Source organism: Mugil cephalus, chromosome 4 (assembly GCF_022458985.1).
Source record: "Mugil cephalus isolate CIBA_MC_2020 chromosome 4, CIBA_Mcephalus_1.1, whole genome shotgun sequence".
In the NCBI taxonomy this organism is placed as follows: Eukaryota; Metazoa; Chordata; class Actinopteri; order Mugiliformes; family Mugilidae; genus Mugil; species Mugil cephalus.
Window position 1 is genome coordinate 24,131,142 of NC_061773.1, and position 26,563 is coordinate 24,157,704.

Below are 26,563 nucleotides of genomic sequence, written 5' to 3' on the forward strand. Positions count from 1 at the left end.
GTTGTGTTGAAAAAAAAAACAATATATATACAATTTCAAAAATAAAAATGGAAATATACTGTGATGCAATGGCCGGAATAATAACAGGCGAGAAATAGCTGTTGCTGCGGATGGTGCATGCAGAAATGTTTGCCTTGGTGTCTCGGGGAATGGAGGGAGGGGGGAAGGGGTCTGGGAGGGTTTGTTGTTGAGTGTTGTGAACAGGGAGTGAGCACGGTGTGATGCCCCCCCCCCCCCCCCCCCCCCCCCCCCACTCTCCTTCTAGCCGTTTTCCGTGCAGGTGGAGGAACATATTCAGTGGCTCATTTTTAAGCAGGGAGGAACGCTGGTGTCCAGGTGAGTGCAGACCCGCGGTTTGGCTCAGCGGATACTCTGGCTACCTGTTGAGTGGAGTAGACGCACTCTCTCTTCCTTCCTCTCTAGTAAATGTGAGAGGGCTGGACGCAGCGCTGAGCGCAGAACCTTCGGCCCCGAAAGAGTTAAACGCTTTCCCCCATGTACGGAGCGGCTGACTGGAGGTTAGTTAGGCTGTTGTGCTGCAGAGCTCATGGACGCGGCTCCGTGCGGCAGCGCACCAGACCCGGTCAACTTCACGGCAAAGCCGCCACTACAGAACCACGCACCAGCCATGTCGGAGCGAAGGAGGATCTCTGGATTTGACTGCGCTCAGTCCTCCTACTACTACTCCTCCTGAGCGTGCGAGGTGCGAGGTGTGAGGAAGGAGCTCGCGTCCCTCCCGCTTGCGTGTGTGGATATCGCCTTCATGGACGGGCAGCGGGGCTTTTACGAGATGGAGAACCCGGCAGAGAACCCCAGCAAAGCGGCGGAGTACCTAAAGGAGCTGAATAAGATCATCGAGACCCAGCAGGGTCTGCTGGAGAAGCAGAGGGTTCGGATCGAGGAGCTGGAGCTCCAGGTGACGGATCTTTGCAAGGAAAACGCCTGCCTGAAAGATCAGCACCAGCGGCACCTGGCCACCTGCAGGCTCCAGGGCAACCACTCCAGCCTGGGGGCCATCAAGGAGAACGTCGCGCAGGAAAAGTAAGTTCTCCGTCGGTCGGTGCCGCTCTCGGTTTGCCTGAGCCCGTGCGCTGTCAAAGTTTACAGCTGTGCTTGCTTGTGTCACCGGGTCGTTTTACTACACAGCCACCGTGGCGAGAGAGACCTCCTCCGCGTCGCGTTTCATCGGTGCCACCGTCAGTCATCCGCCAAAAAAAACAAACAAACGCCCGCTTCTCCGCCACTTTGTCACGGATCCGCTTCTTTAACCGCCCGTGTAATTTGTACCTTGTCGGGGATTATTGCAGACGCGCGCTCGAGCTATGCGAGCTCCACGAGCTCCACGAGCTCCACACACGCGTATTGCGTAACGGATCCTGCTGCTAGGCGCACTGCTCGGTATGCCACAGTGCAAATCACATTGTGTACGGCGCAGATTGTATCAGACCATCGTGGTGCGTACGGGTCTCGGTTGGTTGGTGTTTTTTTCTTCTTCTTTTTTTTTTTTTTATTATCTCGACGGGAGATGAAACCAGGAGCCGTGTTGTTCATTCGAGTTCGCACATCTTCTTGTTATGCGCACAGTTGTGACGGTTATTGTATTTCCCAGATAGTTTGTGAACACTCTCTCGCCTCATTTGGACTTATCCCTCCCTATACCAAGGCTTTTAATTTGAAACAACGCAGTTGGTTTGGAGAGAAGCCCGGTGCCACTATCAGGAATTACTCAGAAATGTTCCATCAAAGCTGCCAAAACATGGAAGGTTAACTGCTTTATCGGTGGGAGAACAAACGTGGGCTGTGGCTTGTTATTTTATTTTATTTTTTTTATATATATATATAAATATATAGCACATAAAAACACATTCTTCCATCTGTGAGTAATGTGTTATGTTTTACTGCTACGAGGAAGCAGAACTTTTTGGTCAACCTTTCCATACAGAGCCTTTCTGGTAGGATGGGCCACATAGATGAAATATGTATAAATTCATCACAGTTTTGTGAACTCTTGCGTCTCCACTCAACAGTTCAAGAAGCTCTCGTCCAGGAATGTAAACTATTTTATCAAATATTCTCTTGCACTCCACCCAGGCCTTCTGGTTTCTGTAAAGATGGCATAAATGAGCTTTCCATTAATGCGCCCACTGTGGATCTGCTAACTTTACACTGTGAACATGGGGATCTGGTCCAGGCGCATTGTAACATTTTGGCTATAAGCGCATAGGGAACCATTAGATCCTCAACATCACATTAATGGGGAATACACAGGGTTCGGATAAACTATTCCAAGTCAGTTGAAGTCATTTCATTGTTGGAAGGAATTGCAAATTTGGAAATGACATTTAATTAGACACGTTCTCTATGTTCTGTCACGTAAAAGATTCGTACGAGATGAGATGCAGCCCTAAGCCGATCAATAACACTATCTAGTCACTGGCCCCGATCATCTAGTGGCGATTCCTGCTGGAGGTCGGGAATGTCTGAGCCGGACATAATATGACCCTGAAGCGTTTCCTCCTTTCAATCAAAACATGAAGTGTAAAGAATCAACGTAGCCGAGTCCAACAGAAAGCTGTTTTTGCGCAAAATTTGTGACAATGGTTTGTAGGGAACGTGTTTTACTGTGAAATAGATGGGAGCTGGATGTCGGACTACTTCTGTTCAACAGAAAAGATTTTTTTTTTTCTGTTAATATAAACCTTGTTAAATGACAACAGCATGAACTCAAACCACCCTTAGGGGCTGAGAAAGACAGTGTTGGTTCTTCATAGTATAACCTGACTTCAATCGAAATGGAGCCTTTTCATTTGTGTTGCGCTACTTTAAATGCGCCTGCTGCTTTGTGGAAAGATGTCCTGCTATTCAGCAGTACAAACAGTTTGACTTAAATGTTCGAGTTCTGAAAGATAGACAGCACACAGAGCCGGATACTGATAAAACCGCGATGGCTTCTCATTTTCATGTCGTACCACTCACTGTTCGCCTTGAAGGTGTTCTGTGCGGTTTTGGAAGTCACAGTGTTTAAATTTAAAAGCAGCGCTGCCTGTAAGATTTTAGCATAGTTTAAAGTGTTTAAAAAGCTGAATCATGCATTTCTCATAACGCAGCTCCATCTCAGCCCCCTTCTTTCAATCGGCTGCAGACTTTGTAAAAAAAAAGAAAAGAAGAGAGCACTCAGCTGAGTTTCAGCTTTAAAAACGACCGTATCCAATTTGATAAATCACACACACCGCCTGGCCAAAGAAAAGTCCCCACCTGGATTTAACGAAGCAAGTAGGTGGATGGGCGATTACCTTTCAGCTGGCAACAAGTTATTTAACCCCAAATGATGCAATGAGTAGCTTCTCATTTCTTAAACAGTCATGTCGATGGAAAAGATGTTAGTCTGTTTGAGGAGGGTCAAATCTCTTTCATGCATCAAGCAGAGAAAACATCTAAGGAGACTGGACGGATAACGGGGAACCATGGTCTGTGGGGGCAGTGCTGTGTTCTAGGACTGGGCGGTGTGAGCACGATATTTTTGAAAATTCTGATGGTATATAACATTTTCTACCGGTTGAGAGAGGAATTAATGCAGCATATTGACTAAGGATGGACTATTTTACTGTGATGATGAGTAAATATTGTACAATAATCCCACACTAGTAGTGAAACAGGTTTCCATGGCCCCGTGTTAGCGCTGCCTGCTGATGTGGAGGTCTCTGACCTTAACTTCATCCATTCTTGATATTCCGAGACATGCTTGCGTCTAAGGGGATGGACCACATTGTTTGTTTTGCCAACTGTAGCCCGACAACACTTGCAAAAAATGTTTTTTTAGGTCAACATCGGATTTTTGTAAAACAAAACAAAAAAAAAAGAACTCTAACAACCTACACGTCTTCTTGTTCAGCTGCTTCATTTTTTCGGACCTTTCCATCTTCACCACGCCTTGGATTGACACAGGAGTATCATGCGTGTTTTTAGCGCTACATTGAAGCTACATTGAAACAGTGTCTTGTGGTGCAACGTTCCCAACGCCGTGTAATCAAGTACACCAGTACTTCAACGAAGAAAATCCCGGTATTTAGTATGAAGTGTTAAAACACCCAGTCCTAGTTGCTGCAGGTTCTCAGGTCCAGGTTCAGCAACATTCTGCCCAAAGAACGAGGTCAGCTGACTACCTGAATGTACTGAACCACCAGGTTGTTCCGTCGATGGATTTTTTTCTTCCCCGATGGCACGGGCATTTTCCAAGATGACAATACCAGGATTTGTGGGGCTCAAATTATGAAAGAGTGGCTCTGGGAGCACGAGGCATCGTTTTCACACATGGATTGTGGTCAGACTCAATCGATGAAATTAACACAACATCGGATGGAAATAAATCTTGCGACGCTGCAGAAGCTTCTTATCGAAACAATGCCACAGTGAATGCTGCTGTAGTCAAAGCTAAAGATGAAATATTAGATTGTGTGACCTTTTTGTTTTGGTGGCAACTTATTGTTTGGACAAAACACAGTGAACTCCAGGATGGCACCGAAAGCATCTTGCTTTGCTGCATTTCCAGCGCTCGTTACAATACAAAGAGGGATATTAAGGGAAAAATGAAACGGCAAACTCTCTGACACATGACAGACTTGTGTTGCCGTCTAACTGCAGTCAGGCAGTCCTCGCGCTATCCGAGCTTCCTCCGCCGCCTCCATCCTCCCGTCTCCCCGCCCGCCTGCCTGCCTCTGTGAATATGAAACTGCAGCGTCTCCAGCAGAGAACGATCCGCTCCACAGTCTCGCAGATAGTTTGAACTTCAGACGCCGCTCCGGGTTTCGGCTGCAGCTGGAGCTCCCGCTGAAAATACCGCCTTCGCAAAAATGTAGTTTTGCTCGGGAAAAAGCTGCATCTGCAGCGCTAACCTGGTTTCGGTTTTATTTGTGCTGAGCGCAGTACTGTGAGGTCTTTTTTGACCTATGACATCATTATCATATTCGCTCGCTCATCATTCACACGGGGGCTATAAATAGTTATTTGTGCAGAGCAGAGGGTTTGAACTCGTCTCTTGGGATTCTTCCATCCCGGCGTGACCCTTTGTCACCTGACTTGGAGAGATTAGCATTCGGATGTGGTTAAAAAATCAAACATCATACAACATTTTTTTTTTATTTTAAACTTAAAAACACTTTCTCTGCACGCACAACTGAGAGGGAACCGTGTCCCTCGTGTTCTGTCAACACGTTGGGGCCACGTCAGCTGTTCTTTTTGTGTTGACCACAGTCAGCATACAGTCCCGGCCTTGACTAGAGGACCAGTGGGGGAGCTCTGTTCCTCCCAGGCCCTCTGACACACACACACACACATAAACACACACATGCACACAGCATAATGTTAGCCTATCACCATGCAGCGAGACACGTCACCGTCGTTACACCAGGTAATGAGTGAAGTTAGAGGGAGAACGCCGCTCGCAGCCAGTCCGTGTTCTGATAAGGTGGGAGCGTGCTGTTCCTGCCACAGTCTGCTCCATGAGCTAATCCGCGTGCTAGTCGCTGCCTTCCCGTGTCCACCGAGTAAATTTCAACACTGGCACGGACGTGCGTAGCTCTTATCAAGGTCAGATGGTGTTTGTGTTGGTTGATATGTTGCCTGGAACAGCGTAAAAAAAAGATTCCTTTGGCTGTTTGGTTTGCAAACATTTGCGTCATTAGTGTTCAGGACACGGCGCAACAACAGAATGTGGTCCGTGAGATTAAAGAGCACGACTGTATGTTTGTATGTAGGATCATTTTAATCAGTTTGGGCTGATGGTGAGTGATATTTACACATGTCTTTTACACACACAGTATTTACTACGGAATTACCATAACTCACCAGTGGACAAAGTTCATAAGTTGCACTTTCTGGAAAAAAAAAAGCTGCCATTACGGTAATGATGACGCGCCGCTGTTGTCGGCTGCAGGTTGAAGAGCAACGCAAGATCCGGGGAGCACCAGGAAGAAAGCGTTGTTTGGAGGAGTTTGTTGGTAAAAACAAAGTTAGTTAAACCCTTGAAATGTCACAAATGTCTTCCACACAAAAGCACAACTTCTCAGTGTTCGGCCACACGTTTGCCCAAACTACTGTGAGTTACGGTAATTTAAAAACCGCAAGCTTTAACTGATTGCCAGTGATTCGTTCAGTCTTAAAGGGTTAAGCCGCTTCACACATGCACACACAGATTCCCACATTAGTGGTAAACACTCCAGGGTCCAGTGTCTTACTGAGGGACACATCTTTATTTAGTTAGCTCAGATTTTAGCATACATTTGTCAACTAATCCCATTAAGACCGAAATCAATAAAGTGTTAGTTCACTTCACACCCCTTCCCCTGCTCTCAAGCCCATTACGTCCAACTGTAGATGTAAATCTTTTGAAGTGTTCCGTTCTGTTATGGATGTTTTTTTACAGCCAGTTTTTAGAACGTATCACTGAGACAAGAGATAAGAGTGTGTTTGTTCAGGAACGTTTTCTTCTGTGGATTGATACACATCTGGGTTATTTGTGTTGTTCCATATTTGGACAAAGGGACGAAATAGATCAGACTAAGGAGTGTAGACTGTGTGTGGTGGAGGTGTTAAATCTTGTTTTGACGTTTATGCGCCTGTTGAAGGAGAGAAACTGTTGTCTCTCAAGCAGTGGATGCACTCACTTTCAGTTTTCAGCTGTTTTAGAGTGCTCTTACACCTACTACTGTATATCTCTTTTTTTTTTTTTTGATTAATAGAGTAAGTGATCATTTGCTACAACTTTACAATTTGTAGCATTCGTGGAAATCCATACAAAGCAACCGGGCCCAAAGATCTGCCTCTCCGTCAACACGCTGCCTTCAAGCGTTTTTGCGATGGGTCAATTTTGCAGGAAATTTGGGTTTCAGGAAATAACTGAATCATACATGGAGCATCAGCAGCGACTGTGAGCACTAGCATTTATTGCTCTCCTGTGGTCTGTGTATGTGAACGCTTTCAGCCTGAAGGAGCATCTAGGTTACACATATACAACAGTATTATAAGCTGTGCCGTGCGCTCTGGAGGCATAAAACAACCTATTAACCTTACAGGTTCTCGTCAGGTAAACTGGTTGGTTATGTAATTAGAATAATTATATAATAGTTGCACGGGTCCATGGGTAATGTCTGTTCTCACTGCAAACAAATAACTCTGGGGGGGGTATGTGCAGACTAAGATCACTCTCTTTAACCTGCTTCAGCTCATCTGATTTGTCGTGGAACAGAGTGCGATTGCTCTGTTCACATTAGCCTCAATGAACCATTTAGAAGGCGTAGACTTCACATTAAAGATGGACGTTGGAACGGCTCCTGAAAAATGAAGCCAAAGCAAGTAGAGCTCCCCCTGGTGTCTGGCTGCAGTAAAGGTCATAAGCTCCACCTCCCCTGTGTTAGCGGATGAGACTTGGGCTAAACTAACACATTAAAGTAAACCTCAGGTAACTTTTTTTTTTTCCAACGATGGTTTCGGTCGTTTTAGTTAATATAATTCTGATGCATGTGTAAATGTCAATTGTTCTGACTAGTTTTGTTTTAGTTACGTACTACCAGTTGCCATGCCAACCGCTCCGTGAAGCAGTATAAATATTGAATAAATAAAAAACTTATTTAGGAAGTAAATAAATAAATGAAATAAACACATATTATATATTTACATGTCTTTACCAGTTGTAGTGGCATTTATTGGCCTGTACTGGGAAAGTAGCATCAGTTTTACCGATATAAGGAAGTGGGGTTGATGTTGTCCATATTTATATACAGTCTATGGAAGGGACCTTTTGATTCTTTATGGAAAAATACCAAAAACAACCAGGTTTATGTCAGTTTAAAACAAGACATTTGATGAGAAGTTCTTGAGCTCTGGGAAACTGATGGGAATGTATTCAATCAATATTTAAATAGGTTTTACACACTATACAATTAATCTAGGAATGAGAAATTGAACAACTTTAATGAAAATAACAGCATGCTGCATTTAGAGCACATCAGCCTCATTGTATAAGCTGAACTGAGGGAACTTTCCGTTTCACTGCATCAACACATGGGAACATTAAACGAGTGAATCTCTGTGTGGCCTTCACTTTTCCAAGTGCAGGTGTTTATTTCAGACCTGGACTCAAGGCTTCATGGGTCCAGAGTGTTTACATGTGAGTGTGCAGCGCTGCAGGAAATAACAGCTCGCTGGTCAGCAGCTCAGAGGGTGCAGCGAATCAGAGGTCAGGGAAGTGAACACTGCCAGAGGACACATGAAAATTGGTCAGGAATATAAATATAATAAAGTTCCGACTTTTTAAATAAGCGCGTATGTCACACTTGCTGTGGGCAAGCCGCGGAGTGCGCACTGTTTGCGATGCATTTAAAGCCAAAGTAGAAATACATTTCACACAGAGAACAGTGTGGATGTTGAACCCCGAGGGTGGTCTTGACAGGCTGCCATTTGAATGCAGGAGATGAGAAGAATAAATAAACTTTCAGAACACATCAGAACACATTTTGGAATTAAATATTCATGGAGTGTGTTTGTGAGGTAACGGTAATCTGCAACTTTATAGGGTTCTGTCTGTGTTTATTCTAAATATGTACCATGCTATATACTGTACAGAGCTCGTTGTTGCAGTGTCTTTGATATTTTATGCAGGTGAGGTGCAGACTGGAAGGCAGACGCTAATGAGAAACGGATGTGTTGGCGAACCCAAAACGAAGGAATAAACTCTTTTATTTTTTATTTCCGCTTTATTATTATTTATCAAACATCCCGTGCTTTAAATTTGCCCCCTGGTGTGAGATCGTGATGTGAAACTGAAAAGTTAATTAACCTCCAAATGAACAGGAATTGGCTTGTTACTTAAAATTACTTCACCGTCGGTTTTAATGTCAATCAGATATGATTTCCAATTAAATCGGCTTCGACAATGACAGCAAGCAAGCGGCGTCTTGCCATGTTTTCTTGCAGTGGCTGCAGTCGTTGGAGCTCCACGTTAGTCAGCATTTATTTATAATGGTGACTAATGTCAGAAGATGAAGACAAAGATTATTTTTATGCATGTAGAGTGTAGTGCTTTGTAACTCTTCCTCTGAATGAACTCCTAGTATTCTTTTTTTGCGTCGCTTAACAAACCTTTTCTCTGCAAGGACACTGTCAAACGTCTTCGTTTCTATAGCTCATGTTGGTGTTTCCCTGAATGTGACTGTGCACAAAAAATAAAGCTCGGCACCAGCAGTCAAATATGAGATAGCACTGAAAACAATCTTTGCTTAAGGTTTCACAAATCAGTCGAGTGCATCCCAGTAATTAAATCTCACACCACAAACTACAATCCGGAGCATAGTTTTCATTTCTTCCTCTGGCGCGCTGATGTGGACAAGGGGACGTTGTGTATTTAAAAAGTCTCTCTCATCCACACAACCCGTTGTTTTGTTTGTTTGTTTTTCGGTCGTACGGTTGTGTAGCTGTTCCTGGTTTGAAATTGGTTGCAGAAACTCAGATGTAATGATCCGACTTTAATCCTAAAGTGGTTTTTGTAAATCTGATTTATTTTTTTTTTGTATTCTTGAAAGAAAACTTTTTTTAAAAAAAACAAAAACACAAAACAAGAAAGGTCACATTCGGTTTCTCACATGGCTGATTGCAAAGCCGCTCACACAGAATGAATTAACACCAACACAAATAATGGAAAATTGTGTCCCGCTACACAAACTGAACTATTCACATCTCCGTAGTCTACTGGTGACTGTGCCATTTTAGGGACAATGACAAAACTGGTGGGAATGAGCACATGCCCATGCATTTTCATCAAACCCTAGGTCAGGGGGTCAAGTTAAATATACATTATTATTATCATCATTTGGGTTCAGTGTTTAGCTAACCCTTTTCCTTTTACTAAAATATGTTGGATTCATGTTAATGGGTATTTAAAGAAATTTAAATTTGTTGGGGAAAATTACCAAAAAAATATATAAAAAATGTGTAATCAACCAAAGATTTTGCGACCCCTCTGCAGTACCTCCGCGGACCCTCTATGGGTTGCGGACCCACTGTTGAAGACCTTTGCCCTGGGTGGTGATTATATGACTGGACTGTGCCGTTAAGTTTGGGGACTGTAACTTGTATGAGCACACACCACAGAAAAACAAATTTAAGATAACAAAAAATGCCTTGCTTGAAGCCTCACTGGGCAAAAATAACAAAAAAACAAACAAAAAAAACACAGTATCCTGTTAGACACACTGACTCATGCACATTTCCCCTCTGTTGACTTATTTACTTCTTTACCACTAGCCCTTAGCACTCATTGTACTGCATAGAACAGTATTGGTATTTGCCTGGATGGACCACATCAAACTGTACTCCCCGTGGCGTCGTCTATTTTAGAGCAGATGATAACATTTTTCTCTGGGATTTCATCAGGTGGGTAATGGAGGCCATCTATCATTGAGCTGGAGCCATTTCTCCGCCAGCTCCAGGACCCTATCTTTTAGATATACCTGACCGCTGCTCATCCATTACGTAACAGTGGACCTAGGGGCTCATTGTTGAACGACCTGGAGTTGTAAATTTCACCCCACCTGCCTTGTCAGATGTTAGGGGGGAAGGCGTGTGTCGATACGCTGTGTATTTTTTAGTGGTTTAGCGGTGAATGAAAGATGAAAGTGTCAGCTAGTATTAACTCCTCTGCATCGCTGTAAGATACCGTGACAAATGAGGAAGCTCTTATGATAATGGTATAACACACATCATCACACTCCACTTCATTATTATCTGGCTGCTAGATGTGACTGCGCTGTACGTCCGTTGTACTATGAAACAATACACTATCTATACTCGCTGCTTTCCAAGCACGTTTGCTGACGGTTCCAGTTGATATGCAGCCACGTATCAGACGAACACAAGAAATCCTTATTAGAAGTGACAGAAAGATATTTTATTTGATCCCTCCCAGGATCCAAGCAGCAAATATTTAAATATCCTTTTAATAGACCTTTCGGTTTGATCCCTGGATCCCGTAAGACATTAGCATGATTGGATGGAAAATATGATATATTTTTAACTTTCAAATGGCTTCATTATCTTAGCATATACGAGCGTATTTATGAGCTGAACCATTACCGGATGATGGCACAGTGACCATAATTGTCAAAGGTAGGGTGATAAAGGGCAGCCATTATAATAAATATTAACCCTTTATGGGGCAAGAAACCGTATTTCATGACTTCAGCACACATCTTAAATTGCACCTGTGTCCCTGTCAGTGAGGTTTAGAAGCATGTGGTTTTCATTCAGCCAATCAGTGAAGATCAAGGAAACGTTCTCAGGTCAAATCAGGGTCAAATGTGGTCTTCTAGGCTGCTGTTGTGTGTATGTTGTATCTGCTAAAGTAAAAAAATAGCAGAGTAAATGGTAGGAAAACTTTGAGCAAATATATTGGTTCTTACAAATGAACAAAGGGAATTACAAATAAAAGCCTACCTCCATTAACAGCCAGGTATTCTGGCCACAGTTAGAGGAAATACGGTAATAGTTCGTTAGTTGTTGACGTTATTTGACGGAATAGACGTCCATCACTGTGCTTTTCGTTTTAAGGTGCTTTTTTTCATGAGGCAAAACCTTGTTTATGAAAGAGCACCCCTTGTTGAGAAGGCAAACCTTAATGTAACCCAGGATGTTACATCTCTGATTTACGGTTGAATTTTTACTTTTTTGCGACTTTTGTTTGCTTTGCGGCTATTTTCTGCCCCTTGTTACTTAAGAATTTTAAAGGATGCGCTGCAATTTAAACTTTGGACAGATATTAGGGCGCGAAGTTGAGATGTCGCCGAACTGTTCACCCATGTAGACGGATGAAATCATTAAATCATGTGTTCATCAACAAAGGTGGAGCCGATTTAAATTCCACCAGGTTGTTGGTAAATTTATTCCCCGGGATAAAAAGCATCAAAAATATATTTTTATTATCCAAGGTTATTAAAACTGTCTCTGACACAGAGTGGAACAGATGGAAAGTAGCAGAGCCACAACAACGAAATGTTAATTTGACTGAAACACGGAGTTTGTTTATCCCGTGTGAATGCACCACATGAAACACAAATGTAGGGGGTTAACATTTGAATCACAGAACGTCCTCAGGTAAAACTAATCCTGTGTGAGTAGAATTTTAGACTTTTTTAGGGCGTTGGAATAGAGAGCAAACAGTCTTTCTAAACTGACTAGAGCTAGACGGCAATATGAGGGTGACTGCAAAACTTTAAACCGCCGTCACATAATCCAGTTCCTGGTGGAGAAACCTCATCTGTTGTTCCTGTCCATCAAATATAAAATGTGCATTTTTCAGTTAGTGATCAAATACATGTTTTCTGTGGCACAGGGAATAATGTCTAAATGTCAGGTGTGAGTGTAAATGAGCTCACCGAAGGACGCCTGCAGCTCTACTCACAAAACTACTTTGGTAAATTCCTCTGTGAGTCATCTTGGCATTTTCAGTCAGCGCAGTTTGTTTTGCGTTTCTGTTTTTGTCAAATATGCTGATTCACGTTATTGGAGAAAGGCGCCATGCACGAACGACTCTGACACAGACAAATGGCACGTTATTTAGACGATATCAAACGTTCGTCTGTTTGAAGCTAAGTTTAAAGACTTTGTGACTATCACAAATGTGTCTCACATTCTCAGAGAAGAAGGAAGTTTGTTGGGTTTACGTGACACCCCCCTGTCGTGACACCCCCTGTCGTGATCAAGTGTAACCTCAGTAATTTTCAGCAATTCCGGAAAGCTGTTATCTTGTGAAGCCACATGGTGGGATTTAAAGTGAAATGGGGGGAAAAAAAATGCCTAAAATTATTCTCGTGCCTCACTTCTATTCAAAGTGAAATGTTGACTCTGAGAACTTGGCAGGTGTTGGTTTTTGGTTTATTTTTTGCAAATGTTGTCCCATACCACTACAATGTTGAAAGTGTTTGTGATACCTACACAGCTTGCGCTTTGGGCCAAGCACATCTTTAAAGGCCACAGAGCCAATATGGACGTATTGACAGCACAGAGAGGTGAGTTCCATTTCATTTCACATCAGCTATCAGACTGAAAACTGGAGCCGTTCTAGAGGCGAAGATTTTCCACTCGTAGCTTATACAGTTGGATCCTGGAGCTTTTCTCAGACGCTGTCAAAGGTTGAGTGTTTGTTAAAAGTTGGCGAAAACGACATCTTCTAAGTCTTTTAAAAGTGTCACACACAGATAAATCGTTTTAGATACAGGTCTGGATTTTGATCTTCTGTGCTGCACTGACCAAAGTTCGCTTGAAATAAATGAAGTTTCATGTTGGCCCATAATGTTACGGTTGTGTTTTCTAGTGCCTGATTTTTGGTTGCCACATATTTATATGAAATGCTTATCTGGTATTCAGATTTTATTCTGGATGCTGTACTTGGGAAGGCTGTGTCTTAATTTGACATTAATGCTGGTTGTTGTGAGGACAAGGCGTGATGTGTGGCGTGACGCACTGAGCTGTTACTCACAGACTGACACAAAATGTGTGTGAAATTTAATATTCAAGTCAAAATCAAATCAAGCTTTCATACAAAGACATTACGACACGAGGTGCTTCACATATAAAACAGACAACGAACCTGCAGAACCCTTCCCGCTTCCTGCACACACATACACACTCACAAATACCCATGCACACACACAAACACATGCACACACACACACACACACACACACACACACACACACACACAGGACATTAGACGCACAACATTAGACCTACAAAGACTGACTGATAAAAACATGTTGGAAATGGCTCTTGACTGACATGAAATTATGTATTTTAATAAAACTATTTAGTGCACTGACCAACATGTTAGTTGTTAATGTATTTTGCATTACTTTAAAAGAAACCAACATGAAATATCAAATATGAAAATTTCTAAGTAGCAAAGTCTACAAGTCATTGATACAGCCTCCCTACTATCTTGCACCTCATGTTAAGCATGTGTTCACTCTACAACGAGTAAGGAAATGAAAGGCTAATCCAGGTGCCCATCTAGATCTTGGAGACAGTTTGATGCACCACAACATAATAATTAATCACTTGAGATATTGTTTTCCTAATTGATCAAATTAAATTTGTAAAAGAAGGCACTCAGATGCTGTCAATAAAAAAAAATAAGAAAAAAAAGAACACTGTCTCTTTTGTTTTCTTATTGGACATATCCTTCATATTTGATTAACTTGTCACTTGGCATCAAGCAGGTATTTACATTCACTGTGTACGTTGTGTGAGTTAACATATTGTAAATCCTTAAAAATCACAATGTTTTTCCATATTTCACACTCTGGCTTTACCTGATAAGGGAAACAACAAATATTATTATTTATTTTACTCACTTTACTTTCCTTTTTACTCGTTTAAATGTCTAAAAGCTCAAACATTGTTAGACTCCATATTGTAGAGAGTTCACAAAACGTCTTCTGATTTTTGTTACCCTCGAGTTCACTTATTTTCATGCGTGGTTTGGTTTGTGCTGAAGCTGCAGTATGTAAATATTCTTATTGTTGATCACATCTTCATTGACCTGGGCTAAATGGGTAGATTAGAGTACTTATGTGTGTTTAAGTAAGCTTGTTATCGTTCGCCATCTTTGCCACAAGGCGGCTTTTATGGTAAATTGTTGCAAATGTGTCTGATACATCCTCGGGTGCAGCTGGTCACGGCTCTGTGGTGTTGCAGAATGGCTCCGCAAACTGCAAGCCCATCCCGTCCTTGCCAAGGCCCTCGGTGGGACGGTGAAGAAAGGCCTTCAGGGTCCCTGACTGCTGGTCCAGCAGAGAAGACACAGACACGTCCCCAGGCTGAAGAGGACTGAGATTACAGCTTCAACTCTGAAAGCCTCCATGAGGTGTTTGGATGCCCAGGCCACCTGCCATTATGTTCCATTTTCTGCTATAAAGGCACCATTTAATTTTTGTCTGGTGTTTTGAGTGCGCCGTGGTACCATTAGGAATGAAGGACCAAAAGACCTGATAATACCCAATGTTGTGTTTATCACAAAATCACCCAAATTCTTCTCAATTGTCTTGTTTTTAGCTGAGATGTCTTTGAATTTGTGTTGCCTGGTTGTCTTTGATGGAGTTTATAGTATGGAGTTGTGTGAGGTGGGCGTTAATTGCAACCCAAGCTTGATGTACGCCTATTGCCTTAATCTGACTTTAACTGGACAACTTGAGTCCATGTAAGCATGTTATTCTGACCAAAATTGTAGTTCTCCTTATCTGATTGAGACACCCAGACAGTGCAATTGGAAATCAATTTTCTTCGGCATGTATGTGCTTAATTGGACTTTAACCGGATAACGCGTGGGCGCATGCGCCCCAACCACTGCACTGGCATATGACCGTTTACCTTCCTCGGTGTCATTAGGGATTAGTTTCTTAGAATTTAAGAAGCTACTTGGATGATGAGGCATCTTTAAGAAACCCCTCAAGTCCAATTACCTGGATGACTGAGAACCTCGACACGTTCTCCAGATGGATAGTTTTAGGTTTCATCATAAGACTGTGGTTCAGCCTGCTACATTACACAGTGCTGCATGTCAGAGGCAAAACATTTCAGGGCCAGTAGGGTGCTGGTCCACATGTTTGGTGAAATCTGGTTTGATAGATGGAGATTGAAAACTGTGAAGTAAGGTTCTGGATTTTATTGTTAGATTCTTGAGTCTAGTCAATGATCATACCCGATTGCTCAAATGACAGTGAGTGTTTCCATGTGTGCAGGTTATATTTTAATAGTCTTCTGAGGTATATCTTTATTATTTTAATCTACAGGACCAGTATTACAGTGAAAAGTGAAGTGAAAGCCTTCACATTTTCATGCTTCACTCACGTATAGTAGCCTACAGCATCTACTTTAATGTAAAGGTTCTGTTCAGGTTATCCACTGGTAAAATAAGATTATTTGTGGCCCTTGATGGGGCTTAAAGGCCCTTTGATGTTTCTCATTTTTTAACCGCTAATCACATATGTAATATGTTTAGGCAAGGATAATCTGGTGCTTATTCGTTAGGGCGGAAATCATGCATCAATCAATGCATCCCTTAACCAGATCACTTTAAGCCTACATGATCTGGGTAACGAATGCGTTTTTATGTTCCACTGTTGCCCTGTCACTATCCAAAACTCAATTTACATGCCTGGTATGATCATGCGCTGCCTCCTGATGGAGCATGTGCCATTTAGGCTAATAGGAAAGGCATCTATGCAAAGTAATTAGATAGAAAAGTGACCTGTAGTTGCCCCGTACGAAGGCATTAGCCATCCATACCACTAAAACTTGCAGGCATGCTGGCAGTACGTTTCAAACACCCTCCAAGTCCAAGGACTCTGTCATTGATTAAAAATCCCTGGATTGTCTTTTTCTCTTTAAGACTGTCCAAGCTGCCTCTTAACTACCAGCTTCACCTTAGAATTATCTGAAATAGATCAAGCAGTTTTTTTTTTTTACAAAGCCTTGCCACAAGGGAAGGCATTTATAGCCTTTCCCAAATAGACTTCAGTTGAATGCTAAATAGCAACTGTCGGCAGAACGCTCATTTTCATCCTCCAAAGAGTTATAATTGGCATCGTCTAAAGCATTCAGCGGGTTTATTATAGCAAACATCTGCAGTTTATACCACACCTATTCGCTGACTTCCGTGGACCCGTCTTTGCCAGCTGCACCCTTACCTTACCGAGCCTCGCGGATTTATTTTTCCAGCTTCTTTGTAGGTGAAGAGGTCTTGACTGTGCTCTCGGGCTAATGAATGCTACATGTTGGTGAGAAGCCCCTCACAGTTTTCCGTGACAAATTAACCCAACTGGGTTTTTTTTTTTTAAGTGGGTGTCACATCACTGTGACTCATCTCCTCTTTGTTGTTCAACTGCCTTACTTCCAGTATAATCTCAGAGCAAAAGCTGCAGTTAACACCTGGTCTCATAATAGGTGCACTTTCTACTCATCCATGGAAATGATGTATATCCAACGAGGAGCATTTTGTCCTTTGTGCAGGTACTTCACCTCTAGGCTTTTATTCATACAGAGCAATATGACTGAGAGATTACTTTTTTAATAAGAAATCTGTAACAGTATATGATATGGCTAAAGAAAAGTCCATATTTTATCTCATCATCGAGGAAGAAAATGCCCCCAACTCAGGCCAAAGTGAAACTTTCCGAGCTGTTGACCAGTGGGCAGAAACACAGCAGACATAAATAACCTTAACCCGAACGATGTGTTCACGTCTCACAAGCACGTTTGAAGTTAATGCATCATCTGTTTCCTTTGCCTCTTCCCGTCACTGATGGACTACAGAACATAACATTGTTGTCAACAACATTTTTTGTGGCATCAACATTGTTTCTGCTTTTTGACTTAGCGTCAGTACCGTGGCATGGGGATTTTTTTAGAGGAAGCCAAATTAGACAAAAAATGTACATGTTTATTTCATTCAATGGCCTGATGATGAGGGTGCTATGTTAGCCTGAGGCTAAGGGAAGCCAAAGGGTGGCTGGCTTCCCTTCATATTTGGCCACATAACATTTAGAGGGGCGCTGTTTTACACATAGTAAAATCCTCAATAATTAGAGAACAGGAATAAGGAAGAGACGAAGTGATACAACAGAGAGTTGTGTTTTTATTTAATGTCGGTTACAGTCTGATAAAAACACAGAGGAAGAATGGCTTCCCTTGGCCTCCAGGAGAAAACGCCAATGATGAACACACCCCAATAGTAAAAATGACTCACCCCAGCATCTGCACACCACATGGGGTTAAAATAAGGCTGCTGATGTTAAGAAATCGTGATATTCTTAACAATGGAGAGGGTTTCACCGTGTTGTATGTGGTGGTGGATGATAACCAGCGTATGTTTTGTCTCTGCCACCGTCTCCCTTCTTCTTTCTCTGCTTGTCCACTGATTCCGAGCCGGTAACTGGTGACTCTTGTTCAATCCATACTGCAACTTCATTCAGGATCATTTCCACTAGGTCTTTGCCATTTCGTCTCCTTGGGTCCTTTTTTTGTGTTCAAGCAGAGATCTGGAAGTTTTGAATTGTTTTGTATGAAGCAGACTGCTAATCATCTGGGTTAGGGTTAGGGTTATATGTCACGTGGAAGCATTATAAAGTGTGTTATTAAGAGGACAGCTGCATTTGGAACCGAGTTTCTGTTCAGTCCTGGTTATTTGAGGACTCTGATCTCAAATACAGTACAGATCTCAGACCACCCGGGACGAGTGGCACCAATAACCTGCATGAAACTGTTAGTGTCAGAAAAATGAAGAACACACAAGCTCATTTCTTATTTTATTTATTTATTTATTTATTTGCAGACTTGTGCATTTCCCTATAGTTCCAACTCATCTCGTGCTCCCACCTCATGGTTAACTTCAGCCTCCACGGTTGAACTGCGCCGTGTGGACGGCCTCTTTAAGCCAAAAGGTTAAGGAGCCACGAGACCAAAGCCTGTCCCTGGAGGCCGTCCAACAACTGGTCAGAGCCAAGAACAGCGAAAAACCAGTTTAAATACAGCCTCCCGGTATCCTGGCTCTCCTTTTTTTTTTTTGTCATGGTGTAATTAGCCTTTGATGAATGGTTATAATTTGCATACAAGTCAGTAATGTCATCCATGGAGACTGATCTCCACGGATGATTTGTACTTTGCGCTTCTGAGGGAGATCTGATGGCCTTCGAATTGCTAATTTATCAACCCCATGTTGCTCGCTCGGTATCCTTTTGTTCCAAAAATCTGGGCTCAGTGAAGCCGTGACGACATGAAAACTTAATCTCCGGCCATTATTTGAAGAGTGAGTCGGGTCCGTTGTTAATCAGCTGTCACCTCCATCTCTTGTGTAATTAATAATGTAACTTCGGCCCTGCTTTCTGGATGTTAGCAAACAGCTCATGGCGCCGAATAACACACTCATCAGCTGATTATATAACACTATATTTGATTACGAAATGATAATATTTTGCTAATGCGACACTGCACAGAACAGCGCGACAGAAATCCTTCACTGTTGTGTGTTTGAGATAGTGGTAGTAAATAAAAAGTCCTGATTTGGACTGATGTTTTTTTTCTTTTCTTTACAAAACCATTATATTTGTGCATCCAAGAGTTAAGTTCTTAGCTCTGTTGTGGTCTCTACAAACTGCTGATAATGCGCGTCTCTTCAGCGGCTAAGATTCCAATATGGTGATATCCCCAACATCTCTGCCCCCCCCCAGCCTCAAGCTCTTCCTGAGTAATCACAAAGCATTTTGCCAGGCCTGCAATGCTTTCATAGATGGAGACCGTTCGAGGAGGCTTTCACATCACACGCCTCTTCCACTTCAGCTCTTTCAGTGCAAAGACGCGAGACGATGGAAACCCGTAAATGCGATGTTTACTATGTATATCCTCTGTCAATGGCGGCTTCTGCTGCGTATTTATCTGCTTCTCTATGACCATCTGTGATTGTGCGGTAAAAGACAGATTGGTTTCCGTTCTACCACCGTCCGGCGTTATTAAAACTCGTATTTTATTTTATTTGCACATGTGTTTTTAATTATTTAGTTAGATTTCCACTGTGATATGAGATGTACCATAATATTTTATCCGTCTTCGATATGTATTAAATGAAACCGAACATCTTTAGCGAAGAATATAATAACACGCAAAAAAAAAGAAAAATTGGTTGGCTAAGAAGAAGTTATTGGGAATATAAATCACAAAATGTTGTAGGTTTGTGCGACCGGTATTTTAATTTAATTTTTTACAGCGGTGCTTATGTCACAGAGGAGAAATTGCATATCTTTTATATAACAGCTACAGACAGATGGAGGGATATCCGAGCGCTTTACCCTGCAGAGGAAATGAAAGAACACCGAGGCATTTCCTGTGATCTCTTGTCATGTTCCTGACGTCAGGATGAAGAGGCGCATTACTCAATCCCTGGCCGCTCCGCCGACGCCCGGTCACAGATGTGCGGGCCGCGCCATTGTAGCCGGTGTAATCTCCGTTGTGGCTTTAATCCCGCGAGTTCCCACGCCGCGCCGCGGGCGAGCCGCTCGGGTCTGTTTGAACTCCAGTGAACTTGTAAATCCAGTCCGCCGCTCTAGATTTAGGCACTTGCTGTCGGAGGGAGGAGATTATGGCAGCGCCAACAGCCACAGTTACATAATACGGCATCGTTGCTGTTATTATAATTCCAAGGCCTGCACAGAAATTACATTGCAAACTTTCTTAGTCTGGTGTGTTTTATCTTCGTCTGAATGGTGCAGCAGTATATGTTCATGAGCATTCCAGTCAGGTTAAAGCTACATGAGATAACATTTTCAATTCAGCTTAAAGGACTATACGTAATGTGGAGGTTATTGCTCAGAAAAACCACTCCATGTTAATTGGAAGTTGGAGGGCGTTAGCAGCTAATGATGGGGGTGTATGGGTCCACCATAAAAACTTTTTCTTTTTCTTCACACACTGCTTTAATGCCTCCAGTTGGCCAAAAAAAAAGTCAAAGCAAAAAAGGGGATTAACCTCCTGAGACCCAGGCTTTTGTTTGTGATGCATTTTTAATTTCTCCAAGGTATATTTGGGATTAGTAGGAACTAAGAAGTATAAAAACTAAGCTTTGAAATCTTTGAAAAAAATATTATGTGGACACTTGGATTATTTCACTGTATGTTGCAGTAAAGTCACCCAATGTGTAACCAAACACAAAACTGCTTATTTTAATACCTGGACATTGCTGCGCAAAGACAGAAGTGATGAAATCCCAATGTCTTCAAACGAGTGGTTTGTTACTATTGGCAGAATTAGTTAAATTTGGGCGTCATATCAAACTAGAAAAGTTAATAAGCATAAATAAACAAGTTTCAACTGTAGAATTTGATGAGGTTTTGTACCTTGTCCGCTTTTGTCCTGTGATTGGCTGCAGAATGAAGAGCTTAATGTCCCCATGTGAGGACACAGGATCTCAGGAGGTTAAAGAACAAGACTTAGAATAAGACTTTCTCTGTTGTCATTCAACAAACACATTATTGGCGCATATATTAAATGAGATTTCACTAACTTGGCTCACAGTGGATTAGACACAATTTATCTAAAATACACAAAAAGAAATTAAAATTACTCAGAGTATCAAGGTGAATAAAGAATAAAGTGTCATCAGAGGTAGCAGCCATTGACTGTATATACTATGGACAAACCCACCGTGACTTCAACCATTAATAAATGAAGCCTGACGTGGGCGGAACCTGCGGTTGCCATGTTGGATGAGCTTTACTCCGCCCACATGTGGATATCCCAAATATGGACATGAGGCCCACCCACCCAACTCTCCGCTACTAGTAGCTCAGGCTATTGCTCTCAATTATGCAGAATTTTAAACTTTAATAAAAGTAAAATTCACCCTCAATAGGATAAACTATTGACACCACAATCGTTTTTTTAAACCAGACTGTAAACATGGTTAATAATGTTGTAAAGTTGGGCTTTTTAACATGGGGGTCTATGGGGATTTGCTCCTTTTCGGAGCCTCAAGTGGCCACTTGATGAACTACAGTTTTTTTGCACTTCCACATGGGCTTCATCGCTCAGACCTGGAGGATGCCACTTGGTAGCAGCATGTCATAGTCCTGTGAGGATCCCATAGAGGGTGGGGTGTGCAGGGGGAAGGGGGCAGGCTGTAACAGTCCATAGATGAGAGTTTAATTATTGTGCGTGAGTGTTCAGCAGTCTCACAGCGTCCCTGCTACGGATGCTGTAAACCTCCTACATGGTATGGGATGGGTGGGGTCAGGCAGCGCAAAAACAACTGGTCGGTTTGAGCGATGTACCCGCACGTCTCTGGTATTCCGGCCATGGATGTCAGAAAAAGTTATCTCATTATCTGTAAAAGAGGCAAATCCTCAGCCAACTGTTTAAATATTGAAACGGCGCAGAAAGGCAGGCTGTCCTGCGAGGACGCAAAGACCATCACGAGTCGTGCACGTTCTCGTAGCTGCTGTCGGTTTATTTCTGCTGCGGGATTCAGTCCTTCACGGGGGAGCGACATTCCTCCTGCATGTTCTACATCTGCTTCACCTTCTGCTAACTGGCTACAAACTGCTGGCAGGAGGCTCAGACTGTTTGGCCTGTGGGACTTACGTCCTCGTAAAACAAACTGAAGGAAAAAAACGGTAAAATAATACGAAGAGATATATTTGAAAAAGCACAGGCGCACAAAACTCATCCCTCAGCGCCTTGTTTATTTACTTCATTGTGTTTTGCTTTGTTTTCGTTTTTTTAATAGCAGTGGTGTGACACCTGTATTTATTACTGTATCATTGACCTTTTCTTGCTTTTATCGCCCCTGGCTGGACACTGTGTTGGTTGCAATACCCCAATCTGCAGCAAGGCAGCCAGGACCTGAGTAAAAGCGCAGCTCTGGTAATGATCTCTGGGCTTTACAGCAACTGGGCTTTACTGCCGCTCCTCTGTTCCCCTCCTTTAGCCTCAGGCTGTGTGTGTGTGTGTCTGTGTGTGTGTGTGTGTGTGTCAGTGACAGAGGTGAAATGTGTGCGTGCATGTGGCACATATGCACTAAACCAGCTACCCCCTGCCCGTGATTGATAATGCGCCTCATTATTTGTGCCATTTCATCTGAGGCTTCCAGGGAAAGCTTCAAGCTGGGACAGTCTGTCTGCTTGGAATACCTGCTAATGACGGTGCGCGCTCTCCCAACCCCCAACCCTCCACCCCCGCCCCCCTCCCAACGCTGCTGGCCAGCCACTCAGCGAGTACAGCCTTGGCTTGAGAAGCGGTACAGTACATAAACACATGCAGATCACTCGAAGCTGAATATTCCATCAGAGGAATAAGTATTAATATTTCGGCTGTGGCTCCCGCTGCTGCTCTCATCTGATTTGCAGCTTTGCCAAATTCTCTTTTTACAGCTGCGCTACGCCGTACTCATCTGATATAAAAAGTGGTGAAAAATGTCCCCGCGCTGCCTGGTTAGATAGTGAATTAAAAGACAAAACACTTTGCCTCGAATCGCACCCAGTGGAGTGACGCTGTGATGTTGCGTAGGTCTCCCTTGTGCCTCCAAAACAGCTGTGACTCATCAGAGAATGGACCTTCTGAAGGTGTCTGGAAACAGGATGTCGTTAGTGGGAGATCTTTCCGTTCCTATGGGTTGAGGGGGATTTGATCAGTTTTGGATCTAGTGAATTTGGAGGCCTGGTCAACACCTTGTGCTGTTCGTCTGCCATCAAAGGAGCGTCATTGCTCTGGTTGTCTGGTGGGTGCTACATGTCAGCACCCACATGAATGAATGCCAGGTCCAAAAGTTTCCCAGCAGGACACTGAATTGTCACAAGATGGTCGATGTTATTCAGTTCTTCTGTCAGTGGTTTTAATGTTGCGGCTGATCGGTGTAGATATGATGTGTTAGGTTCAGGAAAGCATAACGGTTTGGGGTGAAATGGGTGTTTTTTAAGGTGCTGAGGTTAAGTGATGTTTGTCTCATCACTATGATAATGAACAAATGTCTAATGCTCAGGAATGAACCGGGGCCTTTTTTTAAAGAATTCAATTGTTCCTTTTTGGATTTAAACAGTGGCGTTTTCTCCTGGAGGCCAAGGGAAGCATATGCTTCCTCTCGTTTTTCATCAGTGTAGCTGCCATTAAATAAAAACAGTCTTCTTAAGAGTTTCGGTAGTTCTCTGTTGTCTCTTCCTTATTTCTCGTCTCTAATTATTGCGAATTTCACAGTGTGCGAAACAGCGCCCCTCTAAGTGTTATGTGGCCAAATACGGTATTGCACCGTTGTCCAAAGGGAAGCCAGGCAGAGTTGACTTCCCTTGGTGGAAAAGATTGAAAGAATGATTAACCAGTTACTTGAGGCTGTTGTTGTGACACTGCTCACCTGTGATTCATCAGGACTGTGTCATGGGCAGCCAGCCATCATCTGGCCATTGAATGAAATAACATGAGATTAGCTAGTTTGTGTTTACATGTCGTTACTAGCAGAATTAACTAGTGCAGTGATGGAAGATTTGGAGTATTTAGTAAAAAATAAGTTAGTTAAGTCAAGTCATATATATAATTACAAGGAAGTGATCAGACAAATGAATGTGAGTGGCGTTGACTGAGATAAAACAATGTTCTCATGGGTTAAAGGCATTTTGTACGCTTTGGAAACAGGTTATTACTTATTACTTGGAGTTGTTGGACATCAGAAAGTAGTCGCAGACAATAAAGAGTTCCCTTCTGTTTTTATTCACATAGACTTGTCAGCATCTATTTTTTTCCCATAATATGCTGACTTATTTCCACATAATGTGTACAGGTGTAGTTTACAGAAACAAACCGTGTTCCCTGAGTCACAGATGGACACCGCCAATGGACAAGCTACGTCTCAAAGAGCGATCTCCATATATTTCCTAGGTCTCATGTCTTTTTCAAGTCAGCCATGCAGGGACGCTTCAAAAAACCCCGAAAAAAAACTCACTAATGGAGTGGCGATTTTTCACAGTGATGTAATAAAAGTGCGTCACTTGCGCGGGCGTAGAGACGGCGAGAAGCGGCGAAAGGCAGGAAGCGGCTGAGGAAGTGAGGTCGGAGCTGCAGCGTGGCTCTGGAAGGAGGTCTGAATGGCAGGAACAAAGAGGAGATGGCGATAAGGGAACAGGAAGACGATACTTTGAGAATCCTGTCTCAACTCTGACTTTTGACACCCGCGCGGGGGAGGCAGAACAGAGATGGTCTCTGAATGACACTCTCCAAAGAAAACCCTTTATAAATTATTAAACAGCCCTCTGGTTTCTAATACCAAGTCTGTACACATTACCACATGTGGCATACTTGGGAGTGTTGCTGCAAAACCAAAAACCAAATGACTTTTTGGGGGGATATTTGGTTTGTTTGATTTCATTGCAGTTGTGTGAACGTCACATTATTATATGTGGATAGTTTCCTGCTGTGTGCTTCACCACAAATGAAAAGGCCACGTCTCATGTTGAATGTGAAACAAGCTGGGAGCCTGAATAGCACAAGTCTTATGGATGATCACAGAGAAGATTCTCCGGAATACACTGGGAAAATATTTCCTCTTCAAAGATCAAGAGATGACCTAATGAGCAGAATCTCTGATTATTCATAACGAGACGTCAACCCATGTTAAAAACACCTTTTCAAACCCTTAACGTTGGTCGCTGTGTCATAAAAAAAGAGCATTTTTACATCTCCCACCCTGTCTTTTCTAGTCAAATTAAATCATTTCATTTCAAATCAAATGGGCAGGAGTATAGAGCCGGGAGGACAAAAACACGTGTAAGCGTCCAAATGCTTGTGTAGTTAGAAAGCAGCAGAAGTGGAGAAGCCCAGAGCTGGACGGAAGCACAGATAAAGGCTAAGCTGACAAGTTAAGCTGAATGGGTGGAGGCTGCGCTCGTCTTTGGATCAGTTAGCTTTCAGAGGGCTACTTTCCCCCTCCCTCGTGTCCATAATTACAATCTTCTGAACGCTAATAAACAGGACACTGCTGATCATTTCTGTTTCATCCACCGCTGCGAGACATCAAAGTTTCTTTTTTTTTTTGTTGTATTAGCTCCAAAATGCCCAAAGCTCAGAGCCCTGGATCAGTTCAATTGCTTTTGATAGGCAAAGAGAAGCTGGACATTCATGGCGGTGGCGACTGCCAGAAATAATCTCAGGAGAGTTCTCACTGCTCTGCTGTTGCCAGTAGCTGTGTTAGTGATTGATGATGGAAGTAATTAGAAAGTTATCTGTACAGATCTTTGTTCGTGTACATGTAACATGAAGTAACTTGCTCCAAAAAATAAACGTCGGGACCAGATATCGGAATCAGAATCATTTTATTAACCTCAAGGGGAAATTACTTTTTTGTTACGAGGGTGGGGTGGGGTCGCAAAATCTTTGGTTGATTAGACATTTTTCATATATTTTTTAAATTTTAAAATAAATAAATAAATTTTAAATTTTCCCCCACAAATTTAAATTTCTTTAAGTACACATTAACATCAATCCAACATGTTTTAGCGAAGTGATAAGGGATAGCTTAATACTGAACGCAAAATGTTAATAATAATGTATAAATATATAAATAGCACTAGACAGAGTTTAATATAGAACACATATAGGAGGTAGGGGGTCCCTAATTAATCTTAAATAAATCTCCTGACGTATTCTCAATATAAAAACTGATTGGAAACAGGAGATTTTACCTGTTATCACAGCCTTGGACATGTCAAAGAGTAGTGACATCATTTAAATGCAGATTTAGTTTTTGTACAACATCAAAATTTCATTAAAACTCCCTCTCATACTGTTAGTGGCTGTTTTTGCCGCATTGACTCCTATTATAACTACATTTTTTGAATGCACAGACATGCCACTAAATAACAATGCATTCAGTTCAGAAGGGCTGAAATTTGACAAATATACTGTTGATTACCACATTGCACCATTTACCCATTACAACATTTGATATTTGGAGTTTATGAGTGTTTCCACACAGTGTTTGGCCATCTTT

The 26,563-nt window shown here is 42.4% G+C and overlaps 1 protein-coding gene across 2 annotated transcripts in view; it reads left to right on the forward strand.

Moving 5' to 3' along the window:
* Positions 1–278: 278 nt before the first annotated feature.
* Positions 279–26,563, forward strand: part of iqsec1b (IQ motif and Sec7 domain ArfGEF 1b) — a 178,648-nt gene continuing 152,363 nt past the window's right edge. For both annotated transcript variants that reach the window (XM_047582022.1, XM_047582028.1), the window contains exon 1: positions 279–1,041. In XM_047582022.1, coding sequence (XP_047437978.1) covers positions 764–1,041 — 278 coding nt within the window. In that variant the 5' untranslated portion in view covers positions 279–763. The remainder of the gene's footprint in view (positions 1,042–26,563) is intronic.